Below are 24,715 nucleotides of genomic sequence, written 5' to 3' on the forward strand. Positions count from 1 at the left end.
ACAGTATTCACAGCGAACGGTAAAGGAAAAAGCTAGTGCTTCTATAAGGGTGCCAGAAAAAAGGAGAAAGTGGTGGTTTAAAGAAAAGGGGTGTAAGCCTCAATGAAAAAGTGACATAAGATTTAATTAACTTAAGGAAAAAGCTGGTATTTATCCAACGTATTAAATAAACAGGCCACTGTTAGTATCAATCCAATTTTTTAACAATCATACAGTCTTGACTGGCATGTATAATGTTCAGGGGAATAGTGGTCCTGGTAATTGAAAGGGGGAGCGTCGACGTTTCGACCCGTCTTGGGGTGCTAGGTTAACTGGGGACCTCGACCTGCGGGTCTTCCTCAGGACGTAAAAGGCAAAGCCTTCGTACCGTAGCTAAAACGCTGTATGCCCAATTGGCTTAAATGGGAAATTCACAATCCTCGTGTTTCTAGAGGGACGTGAAGGGAATGGCCACAGTCGCACTCCTAATTATTGGTCGTGAACCGGCAACACTAAAATTCTGGTGTGGAGTGAAAAAGTTGAATGCTGTTCTCATGCGCGGACTTGCTTGTTACTGCAAGTGTTCATGTATGCGTATCCCCGTGGAGAAAGAAGAAGAAGGATATAGGTTCGTCCTGGTAACTGACGATTCTCTATACTTTTCAATGGGCGTTATTCACAAGGGTGGGTGGTAGTCCCAAGGGTCAATTTCCCAATATGCAAGCGAAAGGTTGTTGGATTGATATCGGCTCGCCAAACTCGGAGTGTACGTGGTGTCAATCACACGTCAGCGCCATGTCCGCGGAGTTAGTTGCAAGAGGTGCGCGCGGGTTGTTGCCACTGACTTGCCAGCTTCGGAGTGCACGCCGGGGATACGCATACATGAACACTTGCAGTAACAAGCAAGTCCGCGACTGTGGCCATTCCCTTCACGTCCCTCTAGAAACACGAGGATTGTGAATTTCCCATTAAAGCAAATTGGGCATACAGCGTTTTAGCTACGGTACGAAGGCTTTGCCTTTTACGTCCTGAGGAAGACCCGCAGGTCGAGGTCCCCAGTTACCCTAGCACCCCAAGACGGGTCGAAACGTCGACGCTCCCCCTTTCAATTACCAGGACCACTATTCCCCTGAACATTATACATGCCAGTCAAGACTGTATGATTGTTAAAAAATTGGATTGATACTAACAGTGGCCTGTTTATTTAATACGTTGGATAAATACCAGCTTTTTCCTTAAGTTAATTAAATCTTATGTCACTTTTTCATTGAGGCTTACACCCCTTTTCTTTAAACCACCACTTTCTCCTTTTTTCTGGCACCCTTATAGAAGCACTAGCTCTTTCCTTTACCGTTCGCTGTGAATACTGTACAAATGTATATAAATAAATGTTTCGCTGTATTTGGAGTACTCTATTAAAACTCCTTTTTGTAAATAAATGAGTTGTGATAGGTGGTTGCTTTTCCAATGGAATGAACATTTTATGATTTAATCATTTTGGAGGTGAATAGCTTTAATCCTCGCTGAATTTCAGAAGTGATAAACTGTGAGCATATGATTGATTGATCCAACCAATAAGTACGGGTTGGGCCATTGTTTTTGATAATACTGACTACCCAGGTCCAACAACCGTTTTGGGTTACCCCGTTTTTATAATGACTCACATATCATCATCACACTATGCTCACCCCCCCTATAACAATACCTAACCACACTCTAGATAGCTTTAAACCTACTAAATTCCTCTTTTCTACATTACCCTTTCCTCAAAGAGTCCCCCACTCATCTACTTTGCTGGCCAACACCTGGCACTCAACTGCCCAGCAGCACAAAAGACCCACTAATGAAAACTGTGGAATACCACTTCACTCTCTTCTTCATGCCACGTCCATGACAGCAACCACTAGCCCCCAACCTTCCAAAACCTCCACATCTACTTTAATCCCAAACTATGTAGGACCTACATTGCCTACTACTGTTCCCTTTGCAATGAGGCATCATTCTCTTCCTATCCCCAGACCAACTAATCACCCCTTATACCCACCCCACCCCCATTGAGGATGAACTGAAATACATCAAGCATGACCTCCAACTAGTTAAAGAGAGCCTTCTGAACCAACTACACTTCTCTACAATGATGGAGGGACGCTGGAATCTCTAAATGTCCTCCAAGACTAATTGTGCCTCCCCACTACGGCTAAACACTGCCAAAGTAAAGGATCATCCTTAGAAAAAATGCAAATTTTACCTGGAAATAAAGGCCTCTTGTTAACCATCACGCCAGGCCACATAGGATCACTGAGCATATGTTGGATCATGACATTCACTCCCTTCTACTTCATTACGATGATGCCTGTAATAAATCTTCTCTAGCACCATCTAAAATCCAGACTATTCTCTCCAACCCGTTTAGAAAATCCAGTGTCAATCTCAGAACTTTGAACATTGATAATTTACTACTAGTCACCAAATCTCTCAAAGAACCTGTAGTAACCAAATCCCACATCAAATTGGTGCTTTTGAATTGCAGGTCAGCATTAAGGCATGCTGCAGAGATTGCCAACCTCATACTCTCACAAGATCTGGATCCCCTGATCCATACAGAAACTTGGCTTAGTGGCTCCCCCTTGCCAATTTTGGACATTCTAGTTCCCCCTGAATATGACATAATCAGATTGGACAGACCTCATAAAGTTGAGGGAGGCATAGCTTGCATCTTTTGCTCAACTCTCACCCTGGGAAAGATTCAAACTGCTCTGATGTCCACCTGTGAGCACTTGGGCAATGACATCTGGAACAATGACAAGTTATTGTGTACTCTTCTCACGATCTATCACCCCCCAGGAGATAATCTTCTCTTCAAAGAACAAGTAATGGAGACCATAGCCTCTTACTCTGGCCTACAACAGAATCATATCTTCCCTGTGAACTTCAACCTACACTGGAACAACACAAGTGATCCCTTACTTGGCACCTTTAACGCTTTTCTCTCTGAACTAAACCACACACAGTCCTGCAATGAACCTACCTACATCAAGGGATCCACCCTCGACTTAATCATTGCCAAAGACATAGTTATTCAAATGGATGCCATAACTTCCTGTGACTGGTCGGATCGTTACTTAATCTCATTTCTTATCTTGGAAAGGGTGCTGACCAGACAGGGTCAACCTGGTAAGGCCAAACAATGGTCACTTGACTTAAGAAACATCAATATAAATGAGCTTTCCAACATTAGTAATAGCCTACTTCGCCCGTCCTCTAACATGACAAATCTAGATGACTTTACCGAACATTACATTCACTCCATTAATTATATACTTGACCCAGTTGCTCCGAAGCAACTCAAAAGGATACCCAGAAAACCCTCCAAACTATAGTTCAGCTGTTCCCTTAATGAGAAAAGATGCAAACTGTGGTTGTCGGAAAGGTCATGGAGAATCTGTCCCTCCACAACAAAACTCAAACAACTGAGGACGATAAGAAGCACCTATAACAAACATATCTGTAGTGCCAAAACTGCTCTCTTCAGGTCTCATCTTGACCATGCCAAAAACAGGCCAAAATAACTGTTCGAAATTATCAAACAACAAGCTAATCACTCAACTAATCAACACTGTACACTCAATAACGTAACCCCTAGCAGTGAAGATTTCTTTGCATACTTCTTCGAAAACATAAGAAAGATTGAACCAGAATTACAGCACTACTCACTAAATACACTGGGCCTGACCCAGTCCATTGCCCCGCCGTTCCCCTTGTTGAGTTCTCCTCTTTCTGGCTCCATGGTTCACTCACAAACATATCAGGCATTATGGAATTCCTTTATTGTACCAGACGATGTTGAGTTACTCAAAATTTTAAACTCATTAAAACATTCAAATCATTTCAAGGACCCTCTGCTGCTAAGCTTTTCAAAGAACGTATACTCTCCATACTGCCACTCTGGTCCAAGATTGTCCATGAATCCCTCCTTCAAGGCATGTTTCCTGATTGCCTCAAGACTGGCCAAGTCACCCCCATACCTAAAAAGCCAACTGCAGACTTAAATGATCCTAACAACTTCCAATACCCTGACTCCAGCCAAACTGCTTGAGAAATGCGTTCACACGCAACTGTGTAATCACATCAACCAATTCCAATCAGTTTTCCGATTGGGTCATCGTACCAAATCTACCCTGGCACACATTGTTAACATATGCTGGAAGCCATTTTCGTGAAAGTTGGAGGTGCGTGATCACTCCATGGGAAATTCAAATGAAGTGAAATAATGCTGCTGATGAAGGGTTCATCCTGAAATGCATTGGGTGATTTCAAATAAAATGGTGACATGAGGAAACACCTAGTCTCCTGTGTTTTTGATGAACTACTATGTATAATTACAAGAATGAGTAAAATGCATTGATAGATGAAAGTCAAAATAGAAAAATTATGGAAAAAAGTGGAATAAATGAAGAATTACTATAGATAATTCATTTATTGGATTCAATTTGCGACAGATATGGCTTTGCAGCTTCGGTGGGCCAGATGCAGTCCCCATGTGTTTATTATTTACTGCAGTGCAATTGGATGGAACGCAAAACAAGCGTGAAATCCGACTGAGGTTTGGAACATTGAATTAAATAAATGGAACTCAGCAAACATGGAATACAAAGGTGTGCCTCTTGCCAACACTGTTGTACCACTCATGAATGCCCCAGTCCGCTGCCCGCTGGCGAAGTTGACAAGCCAGGGGCTTTTGGCCAATGCAAACAAGAGAGAGGATAAGGGACAGCCCTGTCATGTACCTCTGCAGATATTAAAGTTATCTGAAATTTCCTGTCTGGTTTTTACTCGCTCTACAGGGTGGGTTCCATGTTTAAATATCGATAACAGAAATATAGGTTACACAAATATAGATGTAAAAATATTGATTACAAAAATATCGACTCCCTATACTTAAACAGGTAAGTACAATAATATCGACTCAAAAATATAGATGTTAAAAATATAGATGTAAAAAATATCGACTTTTAAAAATATTATAACTTAAATTAAATACTTAAGTAATATTAATATTATTAACAAAATAAATTACATTACATTTATATTTTAACTATTTATAACAAATAAACTTAATTTAATCAATATAAATAGGACATATACATATATTTTCTTAAATACATTTTATTATTATCTTTATTAAATTTATAAACTTTAAGTTTTATAAAAATAAAATAAACACATATATAAAACATTTTGAAGAAAATAAAATTTTCTATATTTAATTAACACATAAAAGTATTTAAAAATAATAATACATACATTTAATGTCAAAATAAAAACATTAGTAGTTAAAACATTTGATAGCGAAAGGGTAAAAATTACTATTCCCACTCCAGTGAGTACAACAGTAGAGAAAGCGCTGGATAGCGTAGGGGTAAAAATTACTATTCCCACTCCAGAGGGTGCAACAGTAGGGAAAGCGTTGGATAGCGTAGGGGTAAAAATTACTATTCCCACTCCAAAGGGTGCAACAGTCAGGAAAGCGTTGGATAGCGTAGGGGTAAAAATTACTATTCCCACTCCAAAGGGTGCAACAGTAGGGAAAGCGCTGGATAACGTAGGGGTAAAAATTACTATTCCCACACCAGAGGGTGCAACAGTAGGGAAAGCGTTGGATAGCGTAGGGGTAAAATTTACTATTCCCACTCCAGAGGGTGCAACAGTAGGGAATACGTTGGATAGCGTAGGGGTAAAATTTACTATTCCCACTCCAGAGGGTGCAACAGTAGGGAATACGTTGGATAGCGTATGGGTAAAAATTACTATTCCCACTCCAATGGGTGCAACAGTAGGGAAAGCGCTGGATAGCGTAGGGGTAACAATTACTATTCCCACTCCAGAGGGTGCAACAGTAGGAAAAGCATTGGATAGTGTAGGGGTAAAAATTACTATTCCCACTCCAAAGGGTGCAACAGTAGGGAAAGCGCTGGATAGCGTAGGGGTGAAAATTACTATTCCCACTCCAGAGGGTGCAACAGTAGGGAATGCGTAGGATAGCGTAGGGGTAAAAATTACTATTCCAACTCCAGTGAGTGCAACAGTAGGGATAGAGTTGGATAGCGTAGGGGTAAAAATTACTATTCCCACTCCAAAGGGTGCAACAGTAGGGAAAGCGCTGGATAGCGTAGGGGTAAAAATTACTATTTCCACTCCAGAGGGTGCAACAGTAGGGAAAGCGTAGGATAGCGTAGGGGTAAAAATTACTATTCCAACTCCAGTGAGTGCAACAGTAGGGATAGAGTTGGATAGCGTAGGGGTAAAAATTACTATTCCCACTCCAAAGGGTGCAACAGTAGGGAAAGCGCTGGATAGCGTAGGGGTAAAAATTACTATTTCCACTCCAGAGGGTGCAACAGTAGGGAAAGCGTAGGATAGCGTAGGGGTAAAAATTACTATTCCAACTCCAGTGAGTGCAACAGTAGGGAAAGCGTTGGACAGCGTAGGGGTAAAAATTACTATTCCCACTCCAAAGGGTGCAACAGTAGGGAAAGCGCTGGATAGCGTAGGGGTAAAATTTACTATTCCCACTCCAGAGGGTGCAACAGTAGGGAAAGCGTTGGATAGCGTAGGGGTAAAAATTACTATTCCCACTCCACAGGGTGCAACATTAGGGAAAGCGCTGGAACCCAAAACATAAAAAAAAACTATCACATTTTTAATTAAATTTAATTTACAATATAAACATAATTAATATATACATTTAAATATATTATCATTAACAAAGATAATAAAAAATAATTATTTACACATAATTAAACACTATAATATCCACCACACACACCTAAAAATAATTCCACAATTACATTTAATATTTACTATTTAATTAATGAAAATTCAAGTATTTATCTAATTAATTAATTAATTATTTAATTGACAGCTTTCACACCATATACACTTATAAACACCACAACACAAACCTAAAATGTATTACACAATTACTATTAATAATTAATTAATGGTAATTAATTTATAAAGTATTTAATAATTAATCAATAAAAATGTAATTACTTCACACCATTTACACATATAAACTCCACTACACACACCTAAAATTAATTAAACAATTAACATAATTAATTAACATTAATAATTAATAATTGACTAATTGAAATGAATTAACAAATAATTATTAAACAATTAATATTAAATTAACACATTAATTAATCAATTAATTTTATATATTTAAAGTACTTCCCACCTTATTACCCTATAAACCCACAACCCGCTACGGAACTAATAACACAAAATTCAACATAAAAAACATTAATAACTAATAAAATTCTACAACATATAATAAAATGACAACCAATTCTCCTTAAAAACACTAAAATACATAACAATAATAAAAAATCGATATTTTTGTAAACTATATTTTTGTAAACGATATTTATTACAACTATATCATTGTTATCGATATTACTTACCTGTCAGTCGATATTCTGGTCAAACTATATTTTTGTTGTCGATATTTCTTCAAATCGATATTTCTGAGAGGATATTTATGTCACACAATATTTTTCCTTTGATATTCCCGCTCTGCACCACAGGGTCGGCATAGAGGTTACGTACCCAGCTCAGGAATCTCAGTTCAAACCTTATATTGGTGAGGGCTGAGAAAAGAAAATTCCAGTGCAGGGTGTTGAATGCTTTTTCTATGTCTACCGACACCATGACCCTGGCAAGAACATCCATCAGTGTGTTATGTAGGAGGCACAGAAGGCGGTGTACATTCGGAAATGTGCCGCATCCCAGGATGATGCCGGATTGATCAGTGTGAACCAGTAGCTGTATGATGGGGAGGAGACAGTTCACTAGGATCCTGCCCAGGATTTTACAATTGAGGTTAAGCATGGAGATGGGACAATATGAGTGTACGTCCAATAGGTCCCTACTGGGTTTGAGTAGAACTACAATTAGGGCCTCATGGAGCAAGTCTGGCATGTGACCCTGCTCCTTGGCTTCATTAACAACATCAAGGAGGAGTTGGGTGGTCTGGGTAAGGAAACTGGTATAGTACTCAATTGGTAAGCCATCAGTGCCCGAGGTCTTGATACGAGCAATCTGAGATATGGCTGTATGCACCTCCTTGAGTTGCAATGGTTCATCCAGCTCCGCCCGTTGCAATGTGATCACTCAAATCAACTGAAGGGTGCCAAAGAATTTCTTCATGCGGTGCGGTGGTGGAGTAGATGAGACAGCATAAACTCTCGATTATAGTCTCTGAAGGCCCCGTTGATCTCCAACTGCATAGTAAGCATCACAACACTGGCCAAGTGGATCGCAACTATGGGACTGCGCAGCTAGTCCACACGCACAAGCCATTCTAGCAGTCTTCCTGAGCAGTCCCCTGCGGTCTGCTGCAGGGACGTGTGCCATCTGTAATTATGTTTACTTAAGGTCTCCTCTGCCTCACTGCACCGCCTGTTCTGTTGAGGCTGCCTGTTTGGCCGCCCAAATTTCCAGGGAGCGAAGGTTGCTCTCGATTGTCAAGCATTCTGCTAATATCCCCTACTTATCCCCCAGGAGGTCGATAGGCAGTGGCCAGGTCCCACAACCTTGTGGGCATCCTATTCAACAGCCCACAAGGCCGCAGCACCGGTATTGGGTGCAAAGTATTGATCTATTCATTGGGCTAGTTCTCTGCAAAAAAGGTGGGTATAAGGGGATGTGAACGTCCCCATCATAGGGTAAGCAGCAATTGGCAATGATCTGACAGGGTGCATGCCAGAAACTCCACCCCATTCAACTGGACACCAACTCCCCAAGGCTAAGGGCCCTGAACCTGTTCCATATATAAGGCCACAGAATTATAGCTCATTGTAGGTCGCTCGGATGTTGCCTTATCCGGGACCTAGACGATCAACCCTCATGTCCAACCTACTATTCTTTGCACTATGACATCAAAGTTTTGGTGAATTTTTTTATGTTAGATATTGTAAATTTCTTTTATAAGTTCCTCGCCCTGGTGGGGGAAATGATAGCAACATGTACAGTGCTAGCTACAACAAACCGTAAATGTAATTATCAAAATGTTTCCTTGCCACAGAACTCGTGACCAAGCTGTAACTCACATGTGATATCTGTAACACTTGGCCCCCTTTTTATGACATTTCTTGCTTTTGTGATGTATTTCTGTTCAATCATAAAACATTAATAAACAGAATTTGAAACAATTGGACAACAGGTGGGGCCATGATTAGCAGGAGATCAATTCTGATGTGTATGTTGTGTACTTGCGAGTAGAAGTAATGGAGAAAAGGCTATTCTCCTAAAATCATATACAAAGAAGACTTAAAAAAGTACCATAACAGCTGCAAAACTGCGATCTACACTACTAAAACAGTGACTGATGCACAAAACTGTCCTAAGGTGTTATTTTCTGTTGTGAAGAAACTGACCGGTGCAAATTCTTCTCCCCCTTCTCCAGCTCTTGATGCCACCCAGTGTCAGTCCTTAGCGGATTACTTTATAAACAAAGTGGATCTTATTTACGATCATTTCTCTCCACCATCTGATACCACTCTTTCCGCCCCTAATACGATCCAGGAATTGGTGAACACCGCCACTGATGCAGCAATTACCACCTGGCAGCCTCTAGACGCTACTTCCTTTGTGTCCTGTCTAAACATTGTGCGATCTGGTTCCCCACTGGATGTGCTCCCGGCCAAAATATTAAAACAATTGGATCCCCTTACCCACCCCATTTTCATTAAATTATTAAATACTTCCTTGAGCGAGGCCCAGGTCCCCCAATCCTGGAAACATGCCATGGTGGTACCTCCATTAAAAAAATTGGGTGCTGATGCTTCCAACCCTGCCAACTTCCGCCCGATATCCTTGCTGCCAATCTTCTCGAAGATATTGGAGAGACACATAAATTCCCAGCTTTCTAAACTGGTCGAAAACACTGCTTTCCTCCATCCTTCTCAGTCGGGCTTTAGGCCTAGGCATTCAACTGAGACAGCACTCCTGGGGGTAACGGAGAGTCTGAGGCACGGTGTCGACCAAGGTAACACCATGGCGCTCATCCTGTTGGATTTGAGCGCAGCGTTCAACACCGTGTCACATTCCATCCTCATTAACTCTCTGAAGTCTCTAGGAGTAGGTGGCCAGGCCTTGGCCTGGCTGGTGTCTTTCCTCAATGACCGAAGTTTCCAAGTGTTCTCTCCTAAAGCAGCTTCCACCATTTGTCCATCTACCCGAGGCGTTCCTCAAGGCTCAATCCTTAGCCCCCTTTTATTTAATATTTACGTTAAACCCTTGGCATCCATTGTTGAACAGGCCGGTCTGACCCTGTTTTCCTACGCAGATGACACCCAGATAGTCTTCTCCCTATCAGGCAGAGATGAGAACAACATCTCCGCTCTCAAGTCAGGCCTCACTCTTGTGGCTGACTGGATACGGAGAAACTGTCTCAAACTGAACGGGGAGAAGACCGAGGTGGTCATCTTGGGTCGGAATAAACATCTTTGGGGTCCCCACCATTGGCCCACCGAACTGGGCACTGCGCCTTCTCCCTCCATCGCAGTCCGTAACCTGGGCGTCATTATTGACGACAGGTTAACTATGAAACAACAGGCCACTAAGGTTGCGGCCATCTGTTTTTCAACGCTGCGGTGGCTCCATAAGATCTTGTGGATGCTCCCACTATCCTCCCGCAGAACAGTGGTCCAGGCACTTGTAACATCTCGCCTGGACTATGGCAACATCCTTTACTTGGGCGCAGATAAAGCCACCTTACATGTATTGCAGGTAGTGCAAAATGCGGCGGCGCGCCTGCTAAAAAACATCCCCAGACGCACTTCAGCTAAGGCCGCCTTACGTGACCTACATTGGTTGAGTATCCCTGAACGCATCAAATTTAAGGCATTATGCTCTATGTTCAAGGTCAAACAGTGTAGTGCCCCAGCCTACCTCCAAAGGCTGATAACTCCATACAGACCCCTGCGTCCACTTAGGTCATCGGACATGGGTAATTTCACTATGCCAAGGTGGAAGCTGACAAAAATGGGAGGTCGTTCCTTCTCTACTCTGGGCCCCAAATATTGAAACTCCCTCCCACTGGACCTAAAATTAGAGACAAACTTGTTCCGCTTCCGCAAGGCCTTAAAGACATTGCTTTTTATTCAACGCGCCCAATAGTCTGCTGTGGCTCTGCCAGGTGAAGCTGCCTCCTTCTTCTACAGTCTATCCCTAGCGCCGGGAAACCCATTGTGGGTAGCTGCGCGCGGTATAAGCTCAAATAAATAAAATAAAAAAATAAAGAACGAGTACTCACGGTCCAACGGGTGCAGAAGTTGCTCTGTGTCCTGAAGTCTCATTTGCATCAGCCACTGACTAATGTCTTGATCGGCACGTCTAGTAGCAGCTGTCTGGAGGGGGGTCATACAGCAGTCGAGTTCCACATCTGGAACGCAGTTTAAGCCTCTGCCCCAGAGAGTGGGGAAGGACTGATCACCAAGGAGACCTGTTGTTAGAGTGTCCAAAAAATTTCTGTGGTGGAATGGGAGCCTATATTGCGGCTAGTGCCAGGGCTGCACCTTCCAGTTGCTAAAATTAGTAGGTTTGTGATTTAAAAAAAACACATCATGAAATGCAGGCAGCCTTACAGTCTGATGACCAATATATGTGTCAAAGCCAATAAGTCTACGTTGAAATACAGATGAACTTCTTAAGATTTGGTTTACAGATATATTGGAGTTTTGCTGTTTTGAGGCATAGGATCTGCTTAAACCACAGATGATTTAAGATATTAACAACTAATGAGCTTAGTCGGGATTTAAGAGAGTCGCTGCCCACTGTGGCCCTTTCTTGGTATTTCCACCTGCCATCTTGTATATATTCGTAAATGTGTGTAAGGTGTTTGTATTAAGGTCATTTTGCTTTCCAGAATCCTGCGTTTCTAGCCCACATCACGTTCCTCAAATTTAGCCATTCCTCATCCTTTCACTTTCAGCACTCTCACTGTTCACTTTATGACAGTCCTACCTGAAGTAATCATGAAAACAATGGAAATGCTGTCTGAATGCTGTTAAACTATGCAAGCCTGGCAGCTTACCTCAGTACTGGTCACCTCAGAATCCACTTTTTATCCAGCTGTTTGTTGACTAAGATAGGGAGATTGATTTACTAAAACACCATTTGTGGTCTCATGTCCCTGGAAGTATTATCAAGATAAGCCTGAGAGAGGCTTTAAAATCTTTTTTCAATTTAAAAGATACCCAGGGGCTCACTGTGTGAAAGGGCTGTAAGGTTACCTGCATCGAAACTTCAGGTCCTGGCCTCTACACTTTCCCTAATGCAGCTCTACTCTCCCCACCTACAACATCCAACTGCCAAGCATTCGCTTCAGCTTAGTACCAGCTGCAACATTCCAGTGATGGTGTAACATCTTCAAGTCTTCAGCTGTGGCTGGCACTGAGACATTCTGCACAACAGCACACACACCTTTTTCATAGAGGGGTCATACACGGTGAAAAACACCTTGGTACACAAGAAAAATGGCTGCTGTGAATTATGTTTGGACTATTTACAACTGAGTCACTAAATAGAGTATCAACATTACTCCTGCTGAAACAGTCCCTCCTACGTAACAACTGTAATTATCATCTTCATTGTCATACATATTGACAAGCGAATTAGGATTTCTGGCCCTCTCTGGTATAGAGCTCTGAGGTAGGGATAATCCACAGTCTAAATTAGATTATAGTGACAACTATGGTTAGTAACTGCTATCCCTATGTTGCGGATCATAATCAATGCCTGGATACCCTCACAGGTGACAAGCAGCACTCTACAAATCCACCTTACATTCTGTTACATTTCATACTCACGTGGAGCACCTTGCAACTATTTGATTTACCCAATCAGTTTACAATAAGCATTGTTTTAACTTTTGTGCCTGGAGCTGCTAGCAAGCTATAGCTATTAACATGCTGACCTCAGAAACCAAAAATATGACTTCTTGAAAAACTAAATGTACAGTGGCCCATCTGTGAAGCCAAAGTTTGGGTGTGTGGCTACAAGACAATCTGAAGTTATTTCCACTGTCGGTATGAATTCAATGAATGCATGTCATCCCATGTCTCCATGTCTCAGACTCCATATTATGAAGACCCCCATTCAGAAATTTCCAACATTTTTGCTTGTATAAATGCAGAATGCTTGCCTTATAGCACATAACACATAATACCTGAATCATGGCTCCAACTATCTTTCTAGTCTCCTGATAGATTTTCTCCCCATCCCATCTTGGATTTAAGGTCTTCAGGATTCCAGCCAGGCGATTGTGTTCTCGCAGAAATATGGTATGCATAGATATAAGACCTGTGTGTTCGCTGGCACGACGATCACCTAGGAAAACATAAATAACTTTTGAGTTTCATATATAAATATATATGTGTGTATTTAAAGTAAGTATTTATTTAGCTATCATTTCAAACAGTAATGTTGCAAACATGTAATACCCATGATTTGTTGAGAAACAATGTGTTGGAAATAAGGATAGATATGAGGCAGTAGAGAACAACATTATTCTTCTGCCTAATCATGAACCTCTGTGTCCAGCAGACATAATGGTAGCAGTGGCGCATCTTGTGGGGCCGCCTGGCCTGGGCGGCTCTATTTTTGGGGCAGCAGGAGTCGTGGTCTGTTGACTACCACCATCCCCTCTGGCCCAGAGAACAAGTCGTCTGTCAGCCACCACTCTCCCCACCCCACACCCCCTGCTCCTACCTGCACCCGGGCTGCAAACGTAAGGGCTTCCCTGGGTACCTTAAGCTTTGCTTCTGAATGGTAGAAGTTACAAGAAAAACCCTCAAGTGTGAAAAGGTAGTTTTCAGTTGCATTTTCCCAGTGGAGGAGACCGATCTTCCAGCTATGTTGAGTGGTTGTGTGTGAGAAGTCAGAAAGGAGATGATCTAATGGCACAGAAAAAAGTGAGAGATTGGAAGGTAACTTGAAGGCAATATGAAGATATTCTTTTTTCAGAAGTTGGTTTGTGTCTGCGTCAAAAGCTGATAATCTTCATCCTGTAGAGAGTGTTTCAGTGTTCACCACAATTCACATAATTAACAGAGATGTCTCTTCACATTCCCTTTTCCTTTGGTCCTGTTTCAGCTCATGGGCATGGATAGATTCACTGTCCACAGCCCCTACATGAAGTCTACAATGTTTAACAAATGAGTTAACCCAAGGCCTTAAATGAGGGGCAACTCTTTAGGCATCATTTGGAAATCATAGAATTTTATTGTACACAAAACGTCCTGGATTCATGCCCAGTTAAGTTTTGTGCTCAACTTTCTGCTTCTCTGACCTTTCTGTTTCCACAGTTGCTTCCTGCCCCAAATTGAGGAACTTTTTTTATAAAGGACAACCATGGTCTTGTGTCAAAGTGCTGAAGGTAGCTCTCAGCCTTTTCGGTCTACGCTTCAGTGGACCATAAACTATGCTCCAGTCCTCTGAGATAACAGCTTGAGCATCAATGTACTGAGATATAACCTTGATGGTTCAGGTGACCAAGAATACAAGGTGATAATAGAGTATAGTAAAATAATAGTAAAAAACTAAAACGAAAATATTACTGTTGCAATACCACGTACATGCTTTTCAAGAAGGAGTAAAAAAAACAGTAAACAGTTCAGCAGAATTATTACAGAATGAGGTCGAAGCATTTGACCGATTTAAATGCTACAGTAAAGTGAAGTGCTTTTTCCTCCATCTTTAGGAAAAAATGTAATTATTTTCCGAATCTCCTCCGTACCGACTTAAAGTAAAAGGTAGCGAGGCGTGGCTTGGATGGCGAGGAGGCAGCAGACCTGAGTCCGGAGCTCCCGACCCCCCGAGTCAAATAACGGCGAGCAAAAGGACAAAAACGCAAGAAGGAACTAAAAGAAACACATGTAGACGTACATGAACTGAAGAGGCACCAGCGGCACCCCATTTCGAACCTGCAGAACACGCTGGACGGATGCACAAAGCCGAAGAAGCTGCCGAGGAGACGAGAACTTTGGAGCACAAGATGGCGGCAAGCTCCTAAGAGGAACCGCGTACCACCGCAAGCCCCCAAGTAAGAGCACCCGAGCAAGCCGGCAAATAAGAAACGCGCGACCCCCAACCCTCATGCAAACAACCCCTCGACCCTAACCCCCAACTAACGAGGATCAACACGAGCACAGTAGGAGAGGGGCGCCTGGACGGAGGCGCGGAGGGAGGCCATCTTGGTGCAGTAGAAGGAGGGGGAGACGATCAACACCAATAGCGCTAAGCAGCCAGACAGAGGTAGCGCGAGGAAATATTTCAACCCCCGACATCAGGCGCAGCACCAAACCCAGCAAGCCCTGCGAGCGCAGAGGGCACAGCACAACCGCGGGCGCGGAGAGGAAGGGGGCCGTACAGAAACGCTGAGGCGACCATATTGGTAAAGTTGGCGGAGGCGAACCTCAGATCCGATCAACGCCGAGCAGCGCTAATTAAAACTGCAAAGTAGCCAGCACCGGGGTGCCGACCGAACGCCAACCCCCACCCCCAGCGCAGGTGGAAGGAAACGACACAGTGCCGAGTAACGGGTAACGGAGGCGACTGAGGCGGCGGCGGCCATCTTAGTGGGGGCTGCAATAGCGGAACGCCGACCACGCTACACAGTCTACTTTCAACATAGACTAAGGCGCACAGAAGCAGTCACCTATCCATCCGCCCACCGGGCATACCCCTAAGGCGACATTAGTGCCGGAGCTGCGAGGCAAGGGAAGACTCGGCCAGCAACCGAGGCGGACATATTGGAGGTCTGGGGCAGGAAGTGGTTAGACATCGAGCAGCGCCAAACAGCCAAAGGAGCTAGCGCAACCCAACTGCAAGGCAACAGGTGACGCAGAGTGAAAGGTGCCACGACCAGGACCTGGAACAGCCGCTCGCTACTGGTTAAGGGAGAGAGGAAGTAGGCCAAGTAGGCCAGTGGCTCAGTGGGTCTAAGAAGGAAGCTGACAGATTGGCGGAAGAACGAGGCGCGAAGCAGCACCAACGGACCACGGGACAGCACCACCACAGCCAGAAGGTGAAACACAGGCCCAAACCCAGAGCAACCCCAGGAGCTCGATACAGCAAGGAATAAATAGGGCAAAACCTGGCAGAGGCCAGGACCAAGACGAGAGTGGTCAAGTGGCCACCCCGCTTCAGGGACTGCAACTTAACAACTGGGCCGATCCAAAGAAAGAAAGAGGACGAAGGAAAAAAAAAGACACCCGCAAAGCAACAACCAACGGAAGTAAGACCTCAAACACACCAGGTCAGGAGAGGTTTCGACGTAATGGCAGGGAAGGAAGGCAACCTAATCACAAATGTCCAAAAGAAGAACAAAAACGATCTGACAGCGTCACCCGCGAAAGATCGCGCAGACCTGGGCAGCGAAACAACCACTCTGGATACATTACTAAGGAAGATAACGGAAGGCAACGACCTAGCGAAGGCAACAAAAAAAATAGTGGACAGTATACAAATGGAACTAATCGCAATAAGAGCTGAGCAAAGCAAAGCCAATGGCAGAATAGACGAAGCGGAAAAAAGAATTGGCAACCTAGAGGACCGCGCAAATGTAACACACAAAGACCTAGGTCTTGTCATAAAAAGAACAACAGCCCTACAGAGATCGATGGCCGAGCAGGATGACAGAAGCCGCAAGGGGAACATAAGACTGCTGGGCGTACCGGAGGAGGAAAATGACACCCCGGGGGCGTGCGCCAGGATGCTGGAAGACATGATCCCACAACTAACAGGCCTCACTTTCGAAAGACCGCTCGAGCTCGTCAAAGCGTACCGCATTCCAGCAAAGAAACAATCGAACAGCAACACCCCAAGACCAATCATATGTAAACCACTACGTGAGAACCACACAGAGGCAATATTCGCAGTAGCCAGGAAAGGCAAACCAATGGCAATCAACGGGAAGAAAGTAACAATCACGCAGGACCTATCTAAGCTAACGGTGGAAGTGAGGAAAGGTTTCCTAGCCCAGCGGGACACCCTGCGGAAAAAAAATATCACCTTCTCTTTCGCAGGCCCGTCAAGACTGAGAATCACAGACAGACTCGGGAGCAAAACTTTCGACGACCCCAACGACCTACACAGGTACCTACAAGGACCATCCCCAGAAGAGATGGAACACCAAAGCCCAGGAGCGAAGAGGAGAGCCTCGACAGACGAGGCCGAAGAAGAGAGCATATGACAAGGGTGGAAGCGCGTGTTAAAATGCAAAAAATCACTGCCAAGGGTACGCCCATAGGAAGAGACAAGGTCCGAAACCAGTTTATCAGCTCTAAATGCACAAGATAAGAGCTCAAGCACACACCTAACAACCACTGACCTTGAACTTTGAACAACAAATCTACCTCGATAATGCACACATTGACCAACGTTTCTACCTCATCGCCGCCAATGATAAGAGAGACAATGAAGACCAATGACGACCATATCCTTTTGCCATATCCTGCAGAGACATTGTCATACTTGGGGGGGGAGGGAAGTGTGAGGAACCTCGCTGTCACACACCCGTTTTTCTACAGGCGGAGGGAGGGAGGAGGGAGGGGAGGGGGGAGGTCAGAAGGGGCGGGGGGGACAGGCGGGCATGAAGGCGAGCCAGATAACGGACATTTGTGCAACGCATAACTACTTTTTGTTTCTTTTCCATACTTTTTTCTACACCCATTCCTACACCCCTTCCCCACCCCGATCCCCACCCAGCTCACTCTTCCCCCGGGGGGGGGGACCCAGAGACCTGGGAAGAACAAAGGCAGGCATCTCAAAATCCAGAAAGGAAGACGACAGAACGACCAGCGGCAACAACAAAACCCCATGACAGACCAAACACCGGTGAACCTATCCACAAACCTGAAGGTCGTCTCCATGAACGTCAAGGGCCTAAACCATCCAATCAAACGCAGGAAAATACTAGAACACCTGGCAAAACTCAAGGGGGACATATACACGCTACAGGAGACCAAACTCTCAGAGGAAGAGGCTAAACTACTTAAGGCAAGATGGATAGGCGACATCCTATGCTCACCTGCTAAGGGAAAGAAGAGAGGCGTGATAACTATCCTGAGTAAGAAAGCTAACCTCACCATCCAAAAGACAAAAACGGACGAAGACGGTCGCCTGCTGATAGCAAGTGTCCAAAGAGGAACTGACGGACTACACGTGGCAAACATCTATGGACCAAACTCTGAAGACAAAGACTTCTGGCAAATGGTAGACGGCGAACTCGGCGATCTACCACAGGATGACCTGCTGATTGTAGCTGGCGACCTGAACAAGACAATGGACCAAGCAACGGACAGACACCCAAGCAGGCCAAGCCACAACTCTCCAGGCAGCAACACCCTTAAAGACCTATGCATCAAGCATCATCTAGCAGACCCATGGAGGCTACAACACCCCACAGCGCGTGAATACACCTTTTATTCACACCCGCACAACTCCTATAGCAGGATCGACTATATATTGATGTCCAACAACCACACGCACCTAATTGAGAACACGGAGATAGCCCCAATAACCGTCTCCGATCATGCGCACATATCCCTCACCCTGAATGGCAAACATAATGAGAGCGTGACGAGAAGGTGGAGACTCAATGACGACATCCTACAGAACAGAGACAATGTAAAAGAAATAGAGGAGGCACTAAAGAACTACCTGGAAGACAATGACAACGGCGAAGTGGGGAAAGACACCATCTGGGAAGCACTCAAAGCAACACTAAGAGGCAAACTGATAAACATCAAATCAAGAATGAACAGAAGCAGGAACAAAAAGATCTCAGAGATAGAAGAGGAAATAGCAGCACTGGAGAGAGGCCACCGCGCAAACATAACAGACAAGAACACACTCACCACGCTCACAAAAAAAAAGTACGAACTGAACAGAATCCTAAGCGAACGAGCAGGTTCGTGGCTAACAAAATTCAAGTCGGTGAATCTATGCAGGGCAAACAAAGCAGGGAAACAGCTTGCGTCCTACCTCAAAGGGAAGCAAAGGCAACACACGATAGCAGCAATAACAGACAAAAACAACAAATCGCAGACAACAAACAAAGGCATACTGGAGGTCTTCAGAGAGTTCTATCAGGATCTGTACTCCGAGGATAAAAACCTGAGCAAAAACGGAGGCTGGTCCCTCCTCAAAGATGTCAACCTGCCGAAACTCAAGGAGGAAGAGAAAGCACCCTTAGAGGCGGACATAACGGAAGAAGAAATCGAAACTGCAATCAACCAGCTAAAAAGGAACAAAGCCCCAGGACCAGACGGATACTCCACCGGGTTCTACAAGACCTTCTGCCCCCAAATCAAGAAAATACTATCGGAAACCTATACCGCCTGCATACAAAAAGGTGAGATGACAAACACCATGCGGGAGGCCAACATCACAATAATACCCAAGGAAGGCAAAGACCCCCAATTCCCGAAAAACTACAGACCTATTTCGCTCATAAATGTGGACTGCAAAATTTATGCAAAGGTGCTTGCGAACAGACTGAATAGAATCCTACCGGACATCATACACAACTCACAAGTGGGATACATCAAACACAGGCTGTCGCAAGACAACACAAGGCTGCTATGTCACCTAATCAACCACACAACACAGAGCAATGAACAGGCGGTCATGATAGCACTGGATGCGGAGAAGGCCTTTGACAGAGTCTCGTGGCCCTTCCTAAGGAACTGCATGACAAAGTTCGGGTTAGGGGAAAAATACATAGCAATGACAATGGCCCTATACAACAAACCAAGAGCTAAAATAGTGGTGAACGGAAGCACATCTGAGTCACTCCTACTAGGAAGAGGAACTAGGCAAGGATGCCCACTGTCACCAGGCCTCTTCCTACTGGCACTTGAACCACTACTTGCAAAAATAAGAGACAATGAGGAGATAACGGGTGTTAAGATCAGGGGTAAAACAGTGAAACTCGCAGCATACGCAGACGACATCCTCATCACGACCACCACCCCATCAACGTCAATCACAGCGCTAATGGAGACAATAGGAGAATACGCAGAGGCATCCGGATACAAACTTAACAAGGACAAATCGGAATGCAAACCAACCCACTCAAGTACCTAGGCCTACAGTTTGGAAGAGACCTAACGGCCACAATACAGCACAACGAGGACTCACTGCTAAAAAAAAGTTAAAGATAGACTAGAGCTGTGGTCGCCCAAATACATCAGCTGGTGGGGAAGGATTGAGACGATAAAAATGATGATAACACCCGCAATAAACTACACGCTAAACATGCTACCGCTCCCAATGACAGAAAGCTTCCACAAAAAAACTGGACAGCATGATAAACATCTTCCTATGGAGAAACAAAAAACCACGAATTGGCCTACCCAAACTGAGGCTGGCGAAAGAACTAGGAGGCCTCAACCTGGCAAACTTCAAAACCTACCAAACAGCCTGCCTGGCCAAACAAGGATTCACATGGATCGATGAAACGCAACAGTACAAGCCAGTCTGGCTAGAACTGGAGAGAGAGCTCCTGGAAGGCCTGCACCCAACAGCGATATTGACTGCAAACAAACACCCCCTATGGTCGAACACGATACTCAAGCACACCAGAGAAGCGCTGATGAGAGTGGACAGGCGAATGACACAGAAGCTGAGAGGTACAACATGGGAATCCATCTGGCTCAACACAAAAATATCATATCAAGGGGCAATAATGAACTATGACACATGGATCAAAAAGGGAATCAGCCTCCCCAGACAAATGGAAACTAAGGGGAAGCAGCTGACCTTCTCAAACTTACAACAACTATACAACCTCCCCAACAAAGAGCTATACACGTTTCTGAAGATAAGAACTGCCATAACTAGAGCAAACCTAACCCGGGAGGAACCGGGCATCGTCAGGTACGTGCAAATGCTAAACTCGGCAGGCCACCAGACAGCGAAGATCTACAAACTAATCGCCCCAACCACCATGTCTCTAAACAAGAAGACAACAAACTCATGGGCAACACTCCTAGGCAGACAGCTAGACGAAAAAGAACAGGCGCAAATGTGGTGTTCAGCTACAAAAAACAAAATCACCCCACAACTGGCACAAACAAAATACTGGCTACTCCACAGAGCCTACTGGACCCCATCCAGGCTCCAGAAAAGTGGCATAGCAGAATCAGGCGACTGCTGGAACTGCCAGAAGGAGGAGGGTACACTCGAACACCTCATCTTTGGATGCGTCAGAGTCAAGAAGTTCTGGGCCCAGATAAACGCATTCATAAATGACATGCTCAAAACAGACTTAATTATCAACTATGTGACCTTGGCGACAGGGCATGTAACGACGAACCTGAACAATAGGGAAGAAAGAGATCTACTAGACCTGCTTCTCACAGCGGCCCTAAAGATAATCTTAACGAACTGGAAGAACACGGCGAAAGCAAACTTCAAGACATGGATCAACTGGGTCACCTTCCTAAGAGGAGCAGACAACATTACAGGCAACTTCTCGAAAGAACACACTCCCAAAGAGCTCATGTGGGAACCTCTCGATGAACACTTAAAGAAGCCACACTAACGACCATAAACCCCCCCCCCCCGCCCGCCGCCCCTCTTTTCTTTTTCTTCTTTCTTCTCTCCTTTCTTTTCTCTTCTGCAACAGGCCAAGGAAAAGAGGCAACAAAATGCACTGTGTAACAACTGCCAATGTATATGCTACTTTTATTTTTCAATAAAATCTTTAAATCAAAAAAAATAAAGTAAAAGGTAGCTAAATATTTGTTTTATAGATGTTAACTATTTAGAAGTCTATCACATTTACGTTTGTGGGGAATAGGCTTACCACAACGTTTTCTTTAGAAGACTTAGTTGTTATTTGATAAAAAATACTTCAATGCTGTAAAATTACAAAATACAATTTAGAAAACCAGAGTGCATTAATTCAGAAAGCAAGATAATTGCAGAGAAAAAAACAATGTATTGTTTGGTGTATATATGCCTCTAAGCGTCAGCCATTAACTGCATGAAGATGAATCAAAATAAGAAAGTTTGTTTCCTGCCTGATATCCTACAGTGGTTTATCCCACCTGCATACACCCAAAGGACCTGGTCTATTGCCTCCTGTTATCAAGTATTGTTTCCAGCAGTTTATGATACAATGCCAGTTTATTTAAGCATAGGCAACAAGCAGGGATTTCACTGTGATGTTGTGCGGCCATTCCCTTCTTTCATAACTGGTAGCTGAGCTGACCCTAAACATCTGAACACTCTGTGAAAAGACAAGCCTGGTATGTTATAGTCCAAGATATAAAACAGTTCCATTATCCAGCCTCGAATTAACAATTGATCGACTACGGATAGTCCTAAATTAAGGGATAATATATGTAAATATTTTTTCGAATGATGTCATATGATAAATGTTGTCTGTAACTGCTTACTCTACCTAAGCAAGCCTGGAGAGGGTTTTTATCTTATTTTTGTCAGAATAAACTGACAGAAGGTACCAAATAATTTTATTTTATTTATTTTTATTTTGAAGGTTTTATATAGCGCGGACATCAGAGCGCTTTACGAGCAGATATAGTAAACAAAACCCGTATTACAAGAAATAGTTATGTTCCGAGCATATCATGCAATAGTATTACAACATATAGACATAGTTCATGTGAATTTGGATAAGAGAATAGATTTCACTTCTTTTTTGAACGATACAATAGAGGTTTTCAATATTGTTTCTGGAGGTACCGAATTCCAAATCCTGGGAGCAATCCCCGAGAAGGCCCGGTTGTATGTTTCCTTCTTAGAAAATCGTTGTGGTCTCAGTAGAAGGTTACTGGTGCTTCTGGAGGATCTGTTGCCACAAGAAAGTACCAATTTCTGAGCCAGGTAGCTAATCTAATGCGGGACGAGTGGCTTTGGATTTTGAGTGTGCTGCTGGGACGGGGGTCCATCAGAGGACTTCGATCCTTGCCACGCAGTAAACATAATTGGTGCACCCATCCAGGGTTCTATGAGCAAGGCAAACTGCAAGGACCATAGTCCTTAGCCCATCAGAGGGCGTGGTATCAAGTGGAGTAATTAAAGGGAGTGTCAAGCACAACTGTCCAGCCTTTGAAGAAGAAGCAATGAGGTTTCGAAACGTGTCAGCTATTCGACTGGCACTACAAAAAGGAGCTGCTGTGGTAACTTTTCTGGGGGCACTTTCTTGTCAATAAATTTGTCAGCCATTCGTCTGAGTGCTGTCCTGACTTAGGGGAGTCTGGAGCTTTTGATACAAATGCGGCCGCCCTTGCCGTGAGGACGCACACCAACCCATAACCATTGGGTGCTGCAAGGTGCAGGATCTACCGTGCCTGTATGCGGGACGAGTAGCTTTGGATTTTGAGTGTGCTACTGACACGGGGTCCATCGGAGGACTTCGATCCTTGCCACGCAGTAAACATAAATGGTGCACCCATCCAGGGTTCTATGAGCAAGGCAAACTGCAAGGACCATAATCCATAGCCCATCAGAGGGTGCGGTATCAAGTGGAGTAATTAAAGGGAGTGTCAAGCACAACAGTCCAGTTATAGTTAGGAATAGGTATTTAAAAAACCTATTCAATTCACTGAAAAAACCATAGGTTTCACACCAGTTATAGTTAGCTGGAAATTTTACTGACATAAAACCATAGAAATTCCAACGTTATAGTTAGTTGGACTCACTATAACAAGCGCGCCTGCAATGCACTGCTGATGAGGTCACATATTACATCACTCATGACGTCATTTGAGATGTCATCAGTGATGTCATCAGTGATGTCACTGACCATGTTATGAATGATGTAATATGTGACATCATCAGCAGTGGATTGTGGGTGCGCGATATATAGTTAGTGCAACTAACTATATATGCGAATTTCAATGGTTTTGTGTGAGTAAAATAAGGTTTTGTAAATGCTAATTCCTAACTATAAATGGTCAATAACCTATGGTTTTTTCAGTGAATTTTCAAGGTTTTGTAAATGCTAATTCCTAACTATATATGGTCTATAACCTATGGTTTTTTCAGTGAATTTCAATGGTTTTTTAATTGCAAATATCAAAAGCTGTAAAATATATTCTTCTTTTAAAGGAAAAATATATTTTATATGTATTTAATATAATTTTTTTATGTATATACATTTTTATTTTTATTTTTTTTCGCTACCGGTCCGCGCACCGGGTAGCTTCCCGTTAGCTCAATTTGGTGCCGCAACCCAATCCGCTCACCGGGAAACGTTCCGTTAGCGCAACTGCCGCGTTCGAAAACAACATTGTGATGCGTCGCGTAAGCGCGACGTATCGCGTTGCCGCGTAATGCGTCTTATGACGCGCCGCGTTAGCGCACTCGGAAGTGCTCTGGAGCGCGACCCGAGGCGCGAAGCGCAGCACCCCGGAAGCGCTCCGGGCGCGGAGCGGGACGCGTAAAGTAAGCGTAACAGGTCATGTGACCTGAAAATAACACTTTTCATTGGTTTAGAACATTTTTTTTCCCAAATGATGAAAGCCCCCACCGTTTTTCCTCACTCTGACTTTCATCTTTGTGAGAGGAAGACCTGTTTCTGCTTGTTCAGTCATGGCATCTGTAGTAGCTGCAGCTGGTGGACCCCCACCACCACCACAACCACCTAGGAAGGAAGGACCACCTGAACAGTTCCTCCCAAACCCAGAGGAAG

At 43.9% G+C, this 24,715-nt stretch overlaps 1 protein-coding gene across 3 annotated transcripts in view; it reads right to left on the bottom strand.

Moving 5' to 3' along the window:
• The window catches only part of LOC147701417 (myeloperoxidase-like), a 175,034-nt gene that overhangs the window by 48,863 nt on the left and 101,456 nt on the right, over positions 1-24,715 (bottom strand). For all 3 annotated transcript variants that reach the window (XR_015297463.1, XM_086930099.1, XM_086930100.1), the window contains exon 9: positions 13,217-13,377. Coding sequence is in view for 2 of the 3 variants with exons in the window: in XM_086930099.1 (XP_086786225.1) it covers positions 13,217-13,377 (161 nt within the window). In the remaining variant the exon portion in view is untranslated. The remainder of the gene's footprint in view (positions 1-13,216; positions 13,378-24,715) is intronic.

The sequence above is a fragment of the Lissotriton vulgaris genome, chromosome 7 (assembly GCF_964263255.1).
Source record: "Lissotriton vulgaris chromosome 7, aLisVul1.2, whole genome shotgun sequence".
Classification (NCBI taxonomy): domain Eukaryota; kingdom Metazoa; phylum Chordata; class Amphibia; order Caudata; family Salamandridae; genus Lissotriton; species Lissotriton vulgaris.